This window comes from Micropterus salmoides, unplaced genomic scaffold (genome assembly GCF_014851395.1).
Source record: "Micropterus salmoides isolate LMB-PRFRI ecotype aquatic unplaced genomic scaffold, ASM1485139v1 Ms_hic_scaffold_19, whole genome shotgun sequence".
In the NCBI taxonomy this organism is placed as follows: Eukaryota; Metazoa; Chordata; class Actinopteri; order Centrarchiformes; family Centrarchidae; genus Micropterus; species Micropterus salmoides.
In genome coordinates, this window is record NW_024041039.1 from 24,022,188 (window position 1) to 24,038,083 (window position 15,896).

Consider the following 15,896-nt stretch of genomic DNA (forward strand, 5'->3'; position numbering starts at 1 on the left):
TTATTTTTTTATTTTTATATATATATACACATACAGTGGGTACGGAAAGTATTCAGACCCCTTTAAATTTTTCACTCTTTGTTTCATTGCAGCCATTTTCCAAAAATCAAAAAAGTTAATTTTATTTCTCAGTAATGTACACTCAGCACCCCATCTTGACAGAAAAAAACAGAAATGTAGAAATTTTTGCAAATTTATTAAAAAAGAAAAACTGAAATATCACATGGTCATAAGTATTCAGACCCTTTGCTCAGTATTTAGTAGAAGCACCCTTTTGATCTAATACAGCCATGAGTCGTTTTGGGAAAGATGCAACAAGTTTTTCACATCTGGATTTGGGTATCCTCTGCCATTCCTCCTTGCAGATCCTCTGCAGTTCTGTCAGGTTGGATGGTAAACGTTGGTGGACAGCCATTTTCAGGTCTCTCCAGAGATGCTCAATTGGGTTTAAGTCAGGGCTCTGGCTGGGCCATTCAAGAACAGCCACGGAGTTGTTGTGAAGCCACTCCTTCGTTATTTTAGCGGTGCGCTTAGGGTCATTGTCTTGTTGGAAGGTAAACCTTCGGCCCAGTCTGAGGTCCAGAGCACTCTGGAAAAGGTTTTGTCCAGGATATCCCTGTACTTGGCCGCATTCATCTTTCCCTCGATTGCAACCAGTCGTCCTGTCCCTGCAGCTGAAAAACACCCCCACAGCATGATGCTGCCACCACCATGCTTCACTGTTGAGACTGTATTGGACAGGTGATGAGCAGTGCCTGGTTTTCTCCACACATACCGCTTAGAATTAAGGCCAAAAAGTTCTATCTTGGTCTCATCAGACCAGAGGATCTTATTTATCACCATCTTGGAGTCCTTCAGGTGTTTTTTAGCAAACTCCATGTGGGCTTTCATGTGTCTTGCACTGAGGAGAGGCTTCCGTCGGGACACTCTGCCATAAAGCCCCGACTGGTGGATTGCTGCAGTGATGGTTGACTTACTACAACTTTCTCCCATCTCCCGACTGCATCTCTGGAGCTCAGCCACAGTGACCTTTGGGTTCTTCTTTACCTCTCTCACCAAGGCTCTTCTCCCCCGATAGCTCAGTTTGGCCGGACGGCCAGCTCTAGGAAGGGTTCTTGTCGTCCCAAACGTCTTCCATTTGAGGATTATGGAGGCCACTGTGCTCCTAGGAACCTTAAGTGTAGCAGAATTTTTTTTGTAACCTTGGCCAGATCTGTGCCTTGCCACAATTCTGTCTCTGAGCTCTTCAGGCAGTTCCTTTGACCTCATGATTCTCATTTGCTCTGACATGCACTGTGAGCTGTAAGGTCTTATATAGACAGGTGTGTGGCTTTCCTAATCAAGTCCAATCAGTATAATCAAACACAGCTGGACTCAAATGAAGGTGTAGAACCATCTCAAGGATGATCAGAAGAAATAGACAGCACCTGAGTTAAATATGAGTGTCACGGCAAAGGGTCTGAATACTTATGACCATGTGATATTTCAGTTTTTCTTTTTTAATAAATTTGCAAAAATTTCTACATTTCTGTTTTTTTCTGTCAAGATGGGGTGCTGAGTGTACATTACTGAGAAATAAAATGAACTTTTTGATTTTTGGAAAATGGCTGCAATGAAACAAAGAGTGAAAAATTTAAAGGGGTCTGAATACTTTCCGTACCCACTGTATATATATATAGTAAAAACATAGCATAGGTTGCTACTTGAAAGGGTGGAGTGAAGCAATGCTTCATTTGGGCGTTGTCAAGTACAGTGAGATATACAAATACCCTCCCCAATTACCTGTTGTTCTCTCCCATCAGCTGAAGCCCTCTGTCCAGTAGAGAGCTGGCTGACAGGCCCTGCTTTAACACCTGTAGAGTATAAGTAAATGTTGGATCTATTAGGGATGGACTCATTTAAGCATTAAGTTTAACTGTCGTGTTACATGCTGAAGGAACCACTAACCACACAGGCAGACAAAGATTAGTTAGTTATAAGTCAAAAGACCTTAAAGCTGGGGACAGAGAGCTGGTCAAAGGAGGCAGAGCTCTCCTCACTGGTGGGTGTGTCCAAATCTAGGGGGCGGTGCAGAGAAGACTTGGAGGTCCTCTTATTGGTGGGCTGCTTGACAGACCAATTTGAGACCTGGCAGAGGTGAAGTGAAGAGAGCTTTATAATTTTTGTAAGATAAGAAGCAAAATGAAAATCAAGCATATGTTTCAATCATTGCCAGACCCAGGATATGCACATATATGGACTAAAGTCAAAGACTTTACCTGGTAGTGGGCTAGGTAGCTCTGGTAGCACGCCATGACATGGGGCTGGCGGGTTACAGGGCCTGGTTCAGCCGTCTTCTCCGCCTCCACTGAGCTCTCCTCCTCCATGGCCAGGGCTGAGACAAAGGAGGCCTGCGATGTGTGGCTGGGCAGGGGCTGGGGCGGCAGTGGGGGCAGCACTGGGGGCAGGGGCAGGGGACGTGGCTCGGTGATCAGCTCCCCATTGAGAACATAGGTGAGGGGACCCTCAACACTGTGGTAGATGGAGCTCCGGCTGGGGAGGGAGGGGAAGTCAAAATATTTACACATGAGTGTGAAAAGATAATGTCAAAAATATAAATATAAGCATGGGTGTTTTTGGTGGCAAATTGCCTTTTGTTGCACTTGAATGACAAGAAAAAGCGTGCTGAAACATTTTGAGGTTACAGAAAAATGACACCGTAGTTGCAGAACAACTGAAATCCAATTTGCCAAACACGCCAGCAGTAAGTGGCTGCCCACGGACCAAACGTCTCATTTCATACAACACTTCTAGATCACATCCTTCCTTGCATGATCGAATCACAGTAATAAATGAAAGCTAAAACGCGTTTAGCCCTGGGACAATTTGCTTAACACAATGAAATGCAAAACTTGTTGGGTATTAAATATATAAATGTCATAAAGCCGTTAATGTATTCCTGCATATTGGGCCGTACAGTCATTTTACAATCACTGCAAAGATGTCAGTGTGAGTCATCAGCAAGTTATTTGACACAACTGTCTACTGCCTGGTTTTCATGCAATGGTTTACAGCAGTACAAGCTCAGCGTTAAAGACCATGCTTTTAGGATAACTAATACATTCATTGTTGTTTTTAAAGGCAAAGTGTTTCTATATTCTCTGCTTCTAATATTCTTGAGACACTTTTGTTTAACTCCAGATACCAAAAAAACTTTGCTCTATTGAAATGTAGTTTGAATATAGAGGATATGTTTTTGAAAAATCTTGAAACTGTGACACTATGATTATACCATCCAAATTACACATTAACATCCTGAAACGGGAACTGACCAACTGGAGCCACTTCATCATAAAAAACAAATTCCTGCATTGATCAAAAGCTTAAAATGTAAAAATCAAAAATCCTTCACAATGGCCCCTTTAACTTTATTTAAAAGGGTAACACTTCAAGCAATCTGGCAAGGTCAGAACTTGCTAGACAGGTCATTAATTCATCTGCTCTTACAGATGAGAAACAAGAGACTCTTTGATGTTACTGTGAGCTGTCTACACTCTACCATTACCTTAATCCCGTGCTTAACCTTGTACTTGATCTGGCCATCCACCCAGTCTCCTCTCAAACCCTTTAACTTTCAAAACTTCTGTGAGTTCCCAGTGACACTGAGCTCCATTTGCAGAATATTCCATGCTCCATTTTCTTTAGCATGTTAAGATCTAAGCTGACCTGTAGTTCTCCATGTGATACGGGGGCTGCTGTGGCTGCTGCATCTGCTGCCTCCTCTTCTTCTTGCGGCCCGGGTATGTCCCTGGCCCCTCATCAGCGCTGCTGATTGGCTCAAAGTCCTCAGCAGCAGAGAAGTACGCCTCACTGTCAGCCACAGACATGCTGGAGTCTGCGGAGCGGTACTGATGGAAAGTGTTGGAGTCGGCTGATGGTGTGAAGGGAAATGAGCCGTAGCTCCTACGCTGACGTGGTGAATCGAGGACGTTCTCGTCGCTGCGAGAAACCTCGCTGCTGAACTGGACGCCTCCGGACAGAACCGGTGGAGGCTTGTCAGTGAAGACGGCGGCTGACAGGCTCTTGGTGCTGCCCAGTCGACCTGAGTGTACAGAGGACTGGCGCTTGATAGGGGAGCAGAGGGGTGAGCGCACAGAGGTGCGGTCCTGGGAGCTGTTGGGGGAGACTGGCGAGACCTCTGGGACTTCCCCTAGGGTGCTGCACATAAAGAGAAAATAACACTCAGAAGCTATTATTGACCCTGTTTACATTATACACATATATGATTATATTTAAAGAACTACAACCTGGCTGGAAATCCTGTTTGTGTGTTTTTTTGTTAATAAAATAAATCAGATACTTAGTAGTATAGTAAAAATAGAATTTAGACAACAACTCACTCGGCAGGGCTTTTGCCATTGACGGGGAACATGCGTTCCTCGGTGCTTGGCGAGGGAGAGTCCTTCTCTCCAGCCAGCAGGGGCAACGCGGCACTAGAGGAACTATTTTCTTCAGAGGAGGAGGCGGAGCTGTGGGAACGTTGGGGCACCTGGAGACTGAGGTGTTGCTGACCACGCCTCTCAGGCAGCTCAGGAGGCAGGCATGGCGAGTGTGTGTCCGTCTTCAGTCCTACAACTCTCCCTGAGAAAACATCCATTTTTTAGTATGAGATGATACTTCCAAACATTTTGGTTTTCTGTATCAGTATGTTACATTCAGTAGTTCGCTCCACATGCTTATATTCTGTATTTCATAGGGAGCTGGTGAAGGTTTCAAGGTAGGTTATATTTGTCATTTTACAACACAAGGTTGTATCATAAGATACATTTTGTAGTTCCTTTTAGACAACTCACAAAAAAATTAACATTACATATAAAATTACATACACTAGAGGGTATATGGTATATGCACGGTGTATTCTTAGTTCTAAGGTCATAGACAATCTTACTCGTAGTGGTCCCTGTATGGGAAGAGTAGCTGGTACTTCAGTAATAAATTAAACATTATTTATTTTATCTATTCCTAATTTTGCTTGGGATTCACAAAGAAACCCTCAAGAAGCTCTGGGGAATATCAGGAATTAGGGGTGGGAATTACGGAGGCCCCAGGATACGATATTATCACAATATCTCAATACGATATTACTGTGATTTTTAACTTCTTTTCAATATAAGCAATTTAATACCTACAATCAAACTTCAAATTATGTCACCAAAGAAAAACAACATCTGTTTTATCTAAAAATATAAATTTCTGTTTATCTCGCTTTTTTAGTCCACTAGATGGTGCTGTTGAGTTTTCTAGTAGACTAAAAGAAGCAAGAGATTTTATTATTCTAGTACCAAAAAAGTAAAATTCTGCAAAATGTACAATTTATATAATAAAAGATCGATACTTGCCAACCGTGTATTGATACAGTATTACCACGGAAAATATCGCAATACTATGCTATATCGATTTTTTTTCCCCCACCCCTACAGGAAATGTATATTTAATCATTGCAAATCCATACCATCCACTTTGGGTGTTTCCTTGGTAATAATCCACTCCCCTGGCTGCAGCAAAGACTGACCATAAGACATGTCTGAGTCAGTGCTGGAAGAAGAGAATGCAGATGAGGAGGAGGGCGTCAGCTCTTCAAGCTTGAAGAAGTCCAGGCCCATGTTCGTACCTCCGAAGAAGCGGCAGCCTCCGAGGCAGCCGCAGCGGTTCTTGCTGCGCTTGTTGCGAATGCCAGCCTCTTCTGGCCACAGAAACCAGAGTCTGAGGAGAAGAGGGCAAAGAGAGAGAAAATCAAAGAGAACGATGAAGAATGCAGCAAATAAAAAAAAACAGACACTGTTTGTTGGGAACTGACACTTTGTAGTTGAAGTTGCTGTATGTCTGTGAGATTTTGCTCATGCTTTCAAACACACCAGGCACTTGTAAAAAGAAAATGCTGCAGTGACCTCTTTTTCATGAGCCCTGATTATCATTTAGTACCTCCTTCTTTGTTCAGTTTAGTTTCCAGAACTATATTTCTGCATTGACGTACACTCCTAGAATAATGGATGTACATATAGTACATACATACATAACCTTTTCTCATTTTACATACAGTGCATTCAGCTACAGTAATAAGAAACACAATGTCCAATTACAACCTAGACAAGAACATCTATGCTGATAATGGTTCCCTGCAGACCTTTTATGAGATCTTGAATTATTATGTTGAATCTATTATCACAGTAGTTGGCCAATCTACCAGCTGATTATCAAATATGATGAGCTGGATTCACTGGATATGATAGAAAAAGAATTATCTGGTTTTGTTTAAATATATCTACTTTACATTATGAGCTGAACATCTTATGTGACCGTGACCTATTATTCAGCGGTGTGATGCAGCGAGTGAGTCTCTTCCACTTTGAAAAGAAGTTTCAGCACTTACATTTTTGCAAGCAGTGTTTTTAACATTACCAGTGTCCACTGATTCAACTAAAAGGTGCTGCTATCTTTGAGCAAACTCACAAATAAAATACGGGTTAAGGATAGTGGCCAATGATGACAAATAGAAGAAACAGAAGAATAGTGAGAGAAGTGCTTGGAAAAGTAAATAACACACGACAGTCTATGTTTGCTACCTTTTGGTTTGAGCATCGTGTAGCTCCAGAAAATGTCTCTGCACTTCACATTTGGCTGGGTGGTCAGCAGCAAGGGCAATGTCTGCTGTGATGAGGTTCAGGTTGACTGAACCCGCCTCCAGCCAGACAGAGCGTCGCAGCAAGGGGGGCTGACCGAGACCTAACGGCTGACCCGGACCTTGACCCTGTCCAGCCGGCTGCAGCCTGGTCGTCTCGCTGTGCTGCTGCTGTTCAATGTACTGCCGGATGTTTACGTCCTGCACCACAGCGCTGATGCCCTCTCCCACTGCCTGGTTGTGCAGGTTGCAGTTGGCCACACGAATGATACCCGTCTGGGGAAAAATGGAAAAAGAACAACATATTTATAAACTGACATGAAGTTAAATTGTTATCAATAAATTTACTTAAAATACAATATATAAATGTTTGGTGCTACTTACCTTGATGTTGGCAGCACAGCCATGTTCCACAATGAAAAGATCAACTCCATCCACAGCCAGTCGGGTCATGGTGTACTTCAGCTCCTCTGATGTGCGACAGTGACCTGGTAGGCAGCTCATCTGAAAGACAACAGTCATTCCATAACAGAAACTTTTCACTGGCTGCAAGGAAGCCACCTCCAAGATAGTCTGGCTTTATCGCTACATAGCCTGTGGCCACAGCTGCTCAGTTGTCAGACACTAATGAGGGCTCTCAGGCAGCGTTTTTAAAAATATCCTTGTTAGTATTCGCATACAAACAAAACGTTTTGTGAAACAGACTTGATTTCTCCCAAAGTTATTTCATACATCATGATGTTGTGTATGCCTGCTATGTATGGCTGCTGTGAGCAGATCAATAGTTTTGTGTTGCAGGATGTTCAGTTTCTCCAGCTGTGTAAAGGTGTGCTTTTCTGAGTCAAACATCATTAGAGAAAGGTTCACAGTGGTCTCCTTTCATTATCTGTTGCCATTTGCACATTTCCTTTCACACTGGACAGCTCTGACGAACATTCAAATCTCACAGAAAAAAGCCTTCGGCCATAATGAGCTAATTTAGCAGCCTCCAGCATGAGATTCAGACGCTGCTAAGTGGTTCAAACCAATGCTAGACAGCACCAGCAGACAGAGTGACAATGTGAGAAATGAGGCTCAGATTTTTTTTTGCAGCATTTCATGGTATACCGCCTGTCTGTACCTTGGCATCACAGATACGTCGGTCGGCGCCGTGCTGGCAGATGACAGAGGGCTTGGGTTGTTCTAGCTGGAATTCTCTGGACACCACGTGGAAAACGAAAGTCTCACCCCACTCTATCAAACTGGCAACCTAATAATCCCAAAGACACACAGACACATTGCTACTTCAAAACATCAATTAATACAATTAAAGGCAAATGCTGAGATTAAAAACTAAATATTGTATTATTTTTGGATCATATTCTATTGTACAGGTGGTTTATACAAGAAAGCTAAAGTACCACACACACACACACACACACACACACACTCCCACTCAGCTGACCTAAAGACACATGACATAATCATAATGGAAGGCTGCGTACATTTATTTATTTACACACTACAAATCACTCTTCATCAATCAAACATACCCACCTGTGGAACAGTGACCCTGCCGGTGAGCCCCCCAGCCTGCATGTCGATGAGCCAGGCGTACTCCAGTGTGTCGCTGCCCAGGGGGAGGCCCTGAGCGGAGAACATGGCGTGGGCCCTCATCTGCAGGCCAGACAGACTCAGGTGGCCGTCCCTCAACACCCCGTCCGCTGTGGGACGCTGTGGGCAAGAGAATGGACTCTCACGCACACACATTTTTAATCTTACATCACTGCCTTGTGACGTGTAGGTAAACCCACAGAAACTGAACATAAAGTGATATTCATTCCATAATATCCCTGCACATGCCATTAAAAAAGCTTGTTATCTCACTGGAGGAGAGAGATCAGGGCTCCGCATTCTTTGTCGGGGATTAGGGAGAGATATTCACTCTGGGAAACAAACAGGATCCAACTCATGGCTAAAGCTTAAGAGATTCTGTGTGGTTATACAATATGCAGGTGCTTATGCAAACATGTGGCTGATGAAAAGCATGTTTTATTTTACATTATGCAATGCTGACCCGCAAGCTTCATTCTGGGTGTTTTCAATGGACTGAGTCACCCCTTCAGCTACCACATTAAAGTAGCACATTAAAGTTGTTTGTGTATTAAAAGGATAGTAAATGATTGTAATCCAAAACACTTTTTGTTAAATTCTGTGAATATTCCCTCACGGTTTGCTAGCTCTCTCGTTTAGGTGCATTTTCCTACATGTTACATTTTTTGTGCTTCTGGACAGGTGTAGTTGTGCTTCTGACCTGGTAGTTGTCACTGACGAAGATGTGAATGGGAGACAGGAGCAGCTGAAGCATCGTCTCCTTGTAACCCTTTTTCATCTCAAAACACAGCCGCTCCAAGAAGCCGGATGGACCTTCGGGACCCTCACTGCTGCAGTGCTGGGGGCGCCGAGAAAGATGGAAAACATGTAGACTCATGCCTCAACGTGGGTCAACTCAAAAAGCATAGCTGGCAGGTAAATTTAAAGACGTATTGCTTGCAACCCAGGAAAGTTCAAATATACAGTATATCCACACAGATGTTCACTGTGTACATTCTGCCTACATACTGCATATTATAATAGTGTATTTTGCACTTGCACTTCTCATATGTTGGGTCTTGACATTTTCATAGTCATCTAATTATATCCTTCAAATTCATGTTTTATGTATTTCTTTTTTCTCCATGTCTCTACAACATGCATAAATCGGTGCGCATTTTCATCATTTAGATTTTACACTGTAAAACATGATGGAATACTTTCATAATCTTTGCTGTACTCTGTACACTGAGCTCCTTTTTCTTTTCTTTTTTTTTTTTTTTTTTTAAACCAAACCATGAAAGTGAACTGTTGGCAATGATCAGTTTTACCATTGGCAGTCGGCCGTGGACTTTGTAAAGGTTGATGTACACTGTGATGTCCCAGGGGCGCAGGTCCAGAGGATGGATGTCTGAGGCTCCCTTCTGTTCGCTGTCCTCCATTCCCAGAGGAGACCAGCCGAGGCCCGAGGAGGTGCTGGTGGACAACACGGGGCTGGTTACTGCCTCTTCAAAGTCTGTGTACATGTCATCTTCACCAAAATAGTTTTCCTGTGGAAAACAGATGAAAGGAAGGTTAGAAGGCTGTTTCATAAATTGACTAACTGGATCATTAACACAAATTCTTTCCTGGTGCTTTCATTAGAATCCAAACTCTATTAGAGCATACTCACCATTAAATCGTACTACTCATGACACTGAGTCCAAAACACCAACACACACACAATGACTCATTATCAAAGGTGTCACCAAAATCAAGAATTCTGTTATTGCAAACTGAATCGAGGAATTCTGTACCTTGATGGCGATTAGAGCTCGGAGCAAAGGCCCATAGAGGATGATTTGAGAATCTGGGGACATTTCCATCTCCACGTGAAGTCTGTCAGGTGGGAGCTCTGAGGGATCAGTCGGTGCCCGGCAGTGGGCGGCTGAAGCAGACGTGGAGGTGTAGCGCGGTTGGGCGTTGTGGGGTACCGAGGAGTGTTCTGGGGGACGCAGAGCCGACAGCATGGACTCCTCCATCTCGGACACTTAAGACGCAAATCACAGGCAAGTTAGACGACATTTTGTAAAACAGCTCGTTAAGACAGGTAGGGTGACTGAGCGAAGATTATAAAGAGAGTTCAAATTTCTTACACAGTCCACAGTCTCGTGGTTGGCTTTAGAGCAAACAAAGTATTGATACTAAAGCGGTAAGCTTACACGACTGTTTGAGTTGTTCATCAGCCTTCTGGGGATAAATAGGGTGCCAGGTGTAGTCAATGATGAGCAAGAAGTTGGGCACACTCCAGCAATCCAACCAGCCATTTCTGATGTAAGGAAGACAAACATGTACGCTCAGTGCATAGTCTTAAGGCTACGTTTATCATCATTTCAAGTGGATTTTCCAGTTCATCATTCGCTTCATGAACCGTTCAAGTTAAGGACATAACAGCAGAGGCGAGAGACAGCAAATGGGTCGCGCCTGATTTCTCTGAAGCAGAGTGCACCAGTCCAGACAGAATTCGACCGTAACCTCCCAGGGGGTAAGTGGGTCTCTCGCAGAGCTACATCAGTACAGTCTGCCGCTGGGCTATACATAATGATCTTTATCAGGTACAGAGTGCACAATGCATGCACTATCCAACTAGTAACGGTTGTCCAGCATCTCTGTGAACTTTCACTGACCTTTAGCATATAATTTAACATTCTCCAAGAGGAATGTGGACAACGGTGAACGCAATGAGGGATACCTAAATATTAAGAAGTCGTCAAAAAAAGCATAATTTTACACACAACTTAAGCCATTAAATAAAACTGTCTGAACTGAGCACAATCAAAACAGCCCTATTAAATGGCTATTACACTTCAGTTAAAACCCAAAAAAATGCAGCAACAATTGAACCGACCCAAGCATAAAAAGTGAAGGTTAGTTGTACATTTATTTGAAATTTCCACCTACTACCTTGGCAACACTTCCTTTCTACCTAAGCACTGATGTTAGCCAGTGTTACAATGATGAATCATCCTGTCCTTTGCCAACACACTCACTTCTTGCCCACAACTAGAGAGAAATAATTCCCAGGTTTAACTCACTCTGCGTGGGTGATGTTCCTCCAGCGGGACTTGGTGGGTTTGGGAGGAGGGGCACCTTGGTTCTCCCCTGGCATGAACATGTCTGGGGGCAGCTTAACGTTCTGGTAGTCTTTGGCCAGGGTGAGGAGTGGGTAGCGGCTAGGGTGGCACTCCGGCAGGGACAGTCGCATGTCTGTATCCTCCGCCTGAGGAGGACAAAGTACATATAGGCATACGTGCCCACACGTATTCATAGTTTGTGTCAAAGTATCTATGTGCGCATAGAAAATACATCTGAAATCTGATTTCTCATCTCAAAAGTCAGCATCTACCTGATATCAAAACACAGTATGTGCAGTTCTGTAAGAGCATTTCCAGACAGGAAAAATCCTACCAATTACACTTGAATAAAAGAAATGCATATTTATCTTTAGAAAAAAAATCACATTCACTTAAAGCATGACTCACCCTTAAGCTGAAGCGGGTATGGCAGGTGGTTGGAACAAACTCGTTGAAAGGCAAAGTGAACTCTATATTGAGCGTCTCGCCGCATGCTGCCAGGTACACTATAAAAGATCAATAGTGCAATTGATTAGTCTGCCCTGCTCTGGGATTAAGTGGAGTATATACTGTACAATATATCATTACTTAACACAGTCAAAGTATTCTGTCACAGACATCAGCGTCCAGTCTTAAAGACGCATTAAGTTATTGAATTTTTCATGGCTGGATATGGATTTTTGGCACATTTTACTAATGCCTAATGCTACACGCCTAAGTCTGTGCATTACACTGCAAAACGGTTGCACAACTGTATCCACTGTTTCAATTCTATTAGTATAAAGGATTTTATGATGGTAAATTGAACAAGAATTTTTTAATGCAATTTTTTAAAATTGTTATTATAAATAATTCATTTCTAAATTAATGGCTTGTTCAATCAAATTGCTATAAATTTAAAAAAAGTGTAGAATTCTGTGGTATTTTCATGTTGAGAAAATAAAGACTGTCACAGAATTATCTGTATGTAATGTGTATCAGCGTTTTATGAGCCAGTGATTTGTGATCTGACTGAATTTCTTACCATTCTCCTGCTGCTTGGTGGAACAGTCAATCCAGTTATGCTGGTTTGCCGCCCAGATCATCTCAAACTGGTGGAAAAAGACCTTGAACTTCCAGGAATAGGGCACAAAGGAGTAGATGTCTGGGGCGCTGTCACTCGCCCAGTCCTGTATCAAATCTAAAAGAAAAAAACAAAAAAAACAGAAGGAACCATGAAAACGTGAAAAATTTGAAGTTTTCCTGTTATTTTCATACATTTCAGAATTAACATGCTAAGCGTTAAATGCTAAAGATCTTATCTGCTGATTATCTTGAGCTATAGCCAGGCGGTCGTTCAGGCTGTTTGCTGGAGGACTCACCAGTGAAGAAGTTCTTCTGGGCGTAGATGAAGTGGTAGGTGGCCTTGTACACCTCAATCTCACACTGCCACGATTGAGGCATATTCCACACCCGAGGGTAGCTGGCTATGACATGAAACTAAAACAATGGCAGAGTCAAGACACAGTTTCACTTACAGAGCACTTACTATGTGTATGCCTGTTGACATTGCATTTGCTCAGCTTTCCCTCGCATCTTAAGCCAACGGGTGAAGTGATTTTTCTAAATTTTCTCAGAGCTTCTTGTACAATTGCATGCCACTTACAGCCAGCATCTCAGCCTCCAGAAGAGTTCTGTACTGCATGCTGCTGGTGGTGTCCACGTGAAGCAGCTGGCCTTTGATGGTAGGAGAGTAGCCTGAGGGCAGAAGAGGAAGAGAGAGAGAAAAGCAAGGGGTCATCAATTCTCAAACTCCAAAGCCAGGTCACATCCACACACACGCACACACACAAGCTCACTTACAGTGAGGAGAGTGATACACATGAACATGCTCAATGGAGTCTCATGTAGAAAGGTTTAGCTGCAGCTTGCAGATTCCAGCTACTTTGACTTTACAAAGTGGTTTTACAGCAAATGAGGAACAATGGAATACTTTTAAGATAGATATTCCCTCTAATCTACAATTCACAGCGGTTGCACATGTGGTTTTGTTCCCCTTGATGTTGCGGTCTTATGTCGGTCTCTTGAATTTTGACATGGACTTTGCTCTGGCTCTGCCGATACTGGATGTTTTCATTGTCATTTATATAGCACACAGATTATTTAAGAAGATCCTACATGTGCATAACAAGTAAATGTCAAATATTTAGAAATCATCAATAACATATACTGTATTTAACTGAAGTAAGGAAGTTATATTACAGAGCTCCTGCCCTTTAAGTATTAGTTTTTATGTGCAAAGACAGTCACTATAGAGTCCCTGTTTTGGTCTTGAGCAGGATTACTGACTTTGGCCTTGATTTTGGTCTTGAACCCTCTCTGATCATAGAACTGATTCATGCATGGCCATATTCAGGTAGTTCTGAATATTGTGAGGATGAAACTACATTCACCCCAGATGCAAATTCAAAAAATCCACAGTGGAATGTTCGGGGTGTCTACGTCTATGTACATATGTATCTAACTGTAGCCAATATATTGTTTTATTTTATGTTACCATATTTTAATATAGGCCTACACTTGATAATATATTGTGTGTGCAGCATGAAAGAACTCCAAATTCCGTTTCGTTATGCAGCCTTGTGCTGTATAATGACTAATAAACAACCTTGTACCTTAATAAAATGAAAGATTTTAGCAGCTTTTATAAAAGAACCCTGCACAGTTATTTTGCAGCGACATTTTTCAGGTAGTTCACACTAAGACTGATGAGATCTCAACAGCTCCTAGTTATAAGTCTAAATAATAAATAATGGGAAAACTGTCGGAGTTGGCATGTGCTTCTACATGAACAAGCAAGTTGGCACATCTGCTATGGCAGACAATCCAAGTGCTGACATTTTGTTCTACTGCTCTTCGAAAAAACACACACACTTACCGTTCTCTCCTACAGTCATGGGGATGTTGACCTCCAGGTAAGAGCCTGCACCTACATTTACATGGATGGCATTGGTTTCCTAGGAACAGTGATGAAGACAGCGAGCAAGCAGAAAAGTCATACATGCTGTCAAATTACTAGAGAGGGAGCCTTACTGCCTTAAAAATGAAATAAAATCATCTAATCTGAACAAAAATACGTTCAAAAGAAGTAATAAAATGACAATCTTCCCTGACTCAAGCCATTTTATGTTTTTATTCAACATGCATTTATGTTGATATTTAGTATGCACTTCACATACTCCGCTTTGAGAAAAGCCCTGCACTGCTCTAGGAGGAAAATTTGAAAAAGCATAAAACATGAGCCAATATCAATAGCTAAAACATGGTGAGGCATAAAGACAAAGACAAGGGGAGCAGCTGGGAGAGACAGAAAGATCACAGAGAATGAAAGAAAGAAAGGAGGGGGGGAAAGCGAGAGAAGAAAGCACACAAGAGTTAGAGAAAGAGTCACCCTGTTTTTGGTAAAAAGCAGATCGATGGTGGCGTCAGCAATGATGTTCATGCGGAGCTCAAAGGCCTGGATCTGCCTGGGTTTTCCCGGCTGGGCAACCTCAGTCACTTTCATGGCCTGGTAGTCCGCCGGGAGGAAGAACTTCCACAGACAGTCCCTGAGGACAGTGAGAGTTCATGTAAATGCAAGACCAAATCTGTAAAGCCCAAAGTCTGAGTCTCACTTGACCACAGCGCCACTCATTTTACATCTATTCCATTTGCATCTTTAAAAGATATCATGGTGCTGTTTTCCGACTTAATGTAATTTACTAATTTCAGCATTGCATGCAGGGGTGGAAATTAACACCCGCCAAGCGCCAAATGTGGTTAGATTTTCCATTTGGCGGCTAAATGTTGGAAGGCTACCACATTGGCGGGTAAACGTATTCAGTACGATATCGCCATATAGGCCAACTAGCTTTTTGACGGTACCAAACAGCGGATCAGATTGTTTTTTGTTGTGTATTGCACTTAAATTGGTCCCCGCTGTACCAAGGGATCTAAAATCGTGTAACACATGGATTAGGGGCGTTCATTAGTATTTCACATGCATTTGTCCCTAAAATAGATACATGCGAACCAGAAAAAAGATTTACGATATATGGGTAAAAACTGCAACCTACAGTCATTTTTGTTCATAAATGGTTATGATTTTTTTGTTAGTACTTAAATAAATTACAGGCCAATTTAGACTGTTTTTCTTGCACAAAGATTTAATAAATGAAAATAACCTACAGTTAATATTAGGCCTATAGTAGTGATACACTTTAGATGAAAGTTTAATAAACATAGTGGGGGGCAAAAACGAGGCTGAAGCAGAACATAAAAAATATTAATTAATGAGGATGTTTAAGTTGAATGATAATGCATGATTAAGAGTGAGTAGTGATGAGATTTAAGGTGAATGATTAATAAGCATCTTGTAAGTTTATAAAACAATTTACTGTTATGTCTTAAGTAAATTTAATAGCAATAAATTAATTTTGCTTAAAATTTCAATCTGGTGTCTTCTTTAAGTTTGTATTTGGCAGAATACCTTATTATCTCAATTAAAAGTAATGAAACAAATGTTTGTGACAAAA

The 15,896-nt window shown here is 42.1% G+C and overlaps 1 protein-coding gene across 13 annotated transcripts in view; it reads right to left on the minus strand.

Moving 5' to 3' along the window:
* kiaa1109 (KIAA1109 ortholog) overlaps nucleotides 1-15,896 on the minus strand; it is an 80,354-nt gene that overhangs the window by 53,976 nt on the left and 10,482 nt on the right. For all 13 annotated transcript variants that reach the window (XM_038729790.1, XM_038729801.1, XM_038729800.1 and 10 more), the window contains exons 11-31: nucleotides 14,774-14,930; nucleotides 14,261-14,339; nucleotides 12,989-13,080; nucleotides 12,705-12,822; nucleotides 12,368-12,523; nucleotides 11,752-11,849; nucleotides 11,305-11,489; nucleotides 10,432-10,538; nucleotides 10,027-10,259; nucleotides 9,562-9,780; nucleotides 8,952-9,089; nucleotides 8,195-8,371; nucleotides 7,779-7,907; nucleotides 7,043-7,162; nucleotides 6,603-6,934; nucleotides 5,492-5,742; nucleotides 4,380-4,620; nucleotides 3,706-4,197; nucleotides 2,259-2,532; nucleotides 1,990-2,127; nucleotides 1,783-1,853 (exon numbers count right to left, since the gene is read on the minus strand). In XM_038729790.1, the coding sequence (XP_038585718.1) occupies nucleotides 1,783-1,853; nucleotides 1,990-2,127; nucleotides 2,259-2,532; nucleotides 3,706-4,197; nucleotides 4,380-4,620; nucleotides 5,492-5,742; nucleotides 6,603-6,934; nucleotides 7,043-7,162; nucleotides 7,779-7,907; nucleotides 8,195-8,371; nucleotides 8,952-9,089; nucleotides 9,562-9,780; nucleotides 10,027-10,259; nucleotides 10,432-10,538; nucleotides 11,305-11,489; nucleotides 11,752-11,849; nucleotides 12,368-12,523; nucleotides 12,705-12,822; nucleotides 12,989-13,080; nucleotides 14,261-14,339; nucleotides 14,774-14,930 (3,807 nt within the window). The remainder of the gene's footprint in view (nucleotides 1-1,782; nucleotides 1,854-1,989; nucleotides 2,128-2,258; nucleotides 2,533-3,705; nucleotides 4,198-4,379; nucleotides 4,621-5,491; nucleotides 5,743-6,602; nucleotides 6,935-7,042; nucleotides 7,163-7,778; nucleotides 7,908-8,194; nucleotides 8,372-8,951; nucleotides 9,090-9,561; nucleotides 9,781-10,026; nucleotides 10,260-10,431; nucleotides 10,539-11,304; nucleotides 11,490-11,751; nucleotides 11,850-12,367; nucleotides 12,524-12,704; nucleotides 12,823-12,988; nucleotides 13,081-14,260; nucleotides 14,340-14,773; nucleotides 14,931-15,896) is intronic.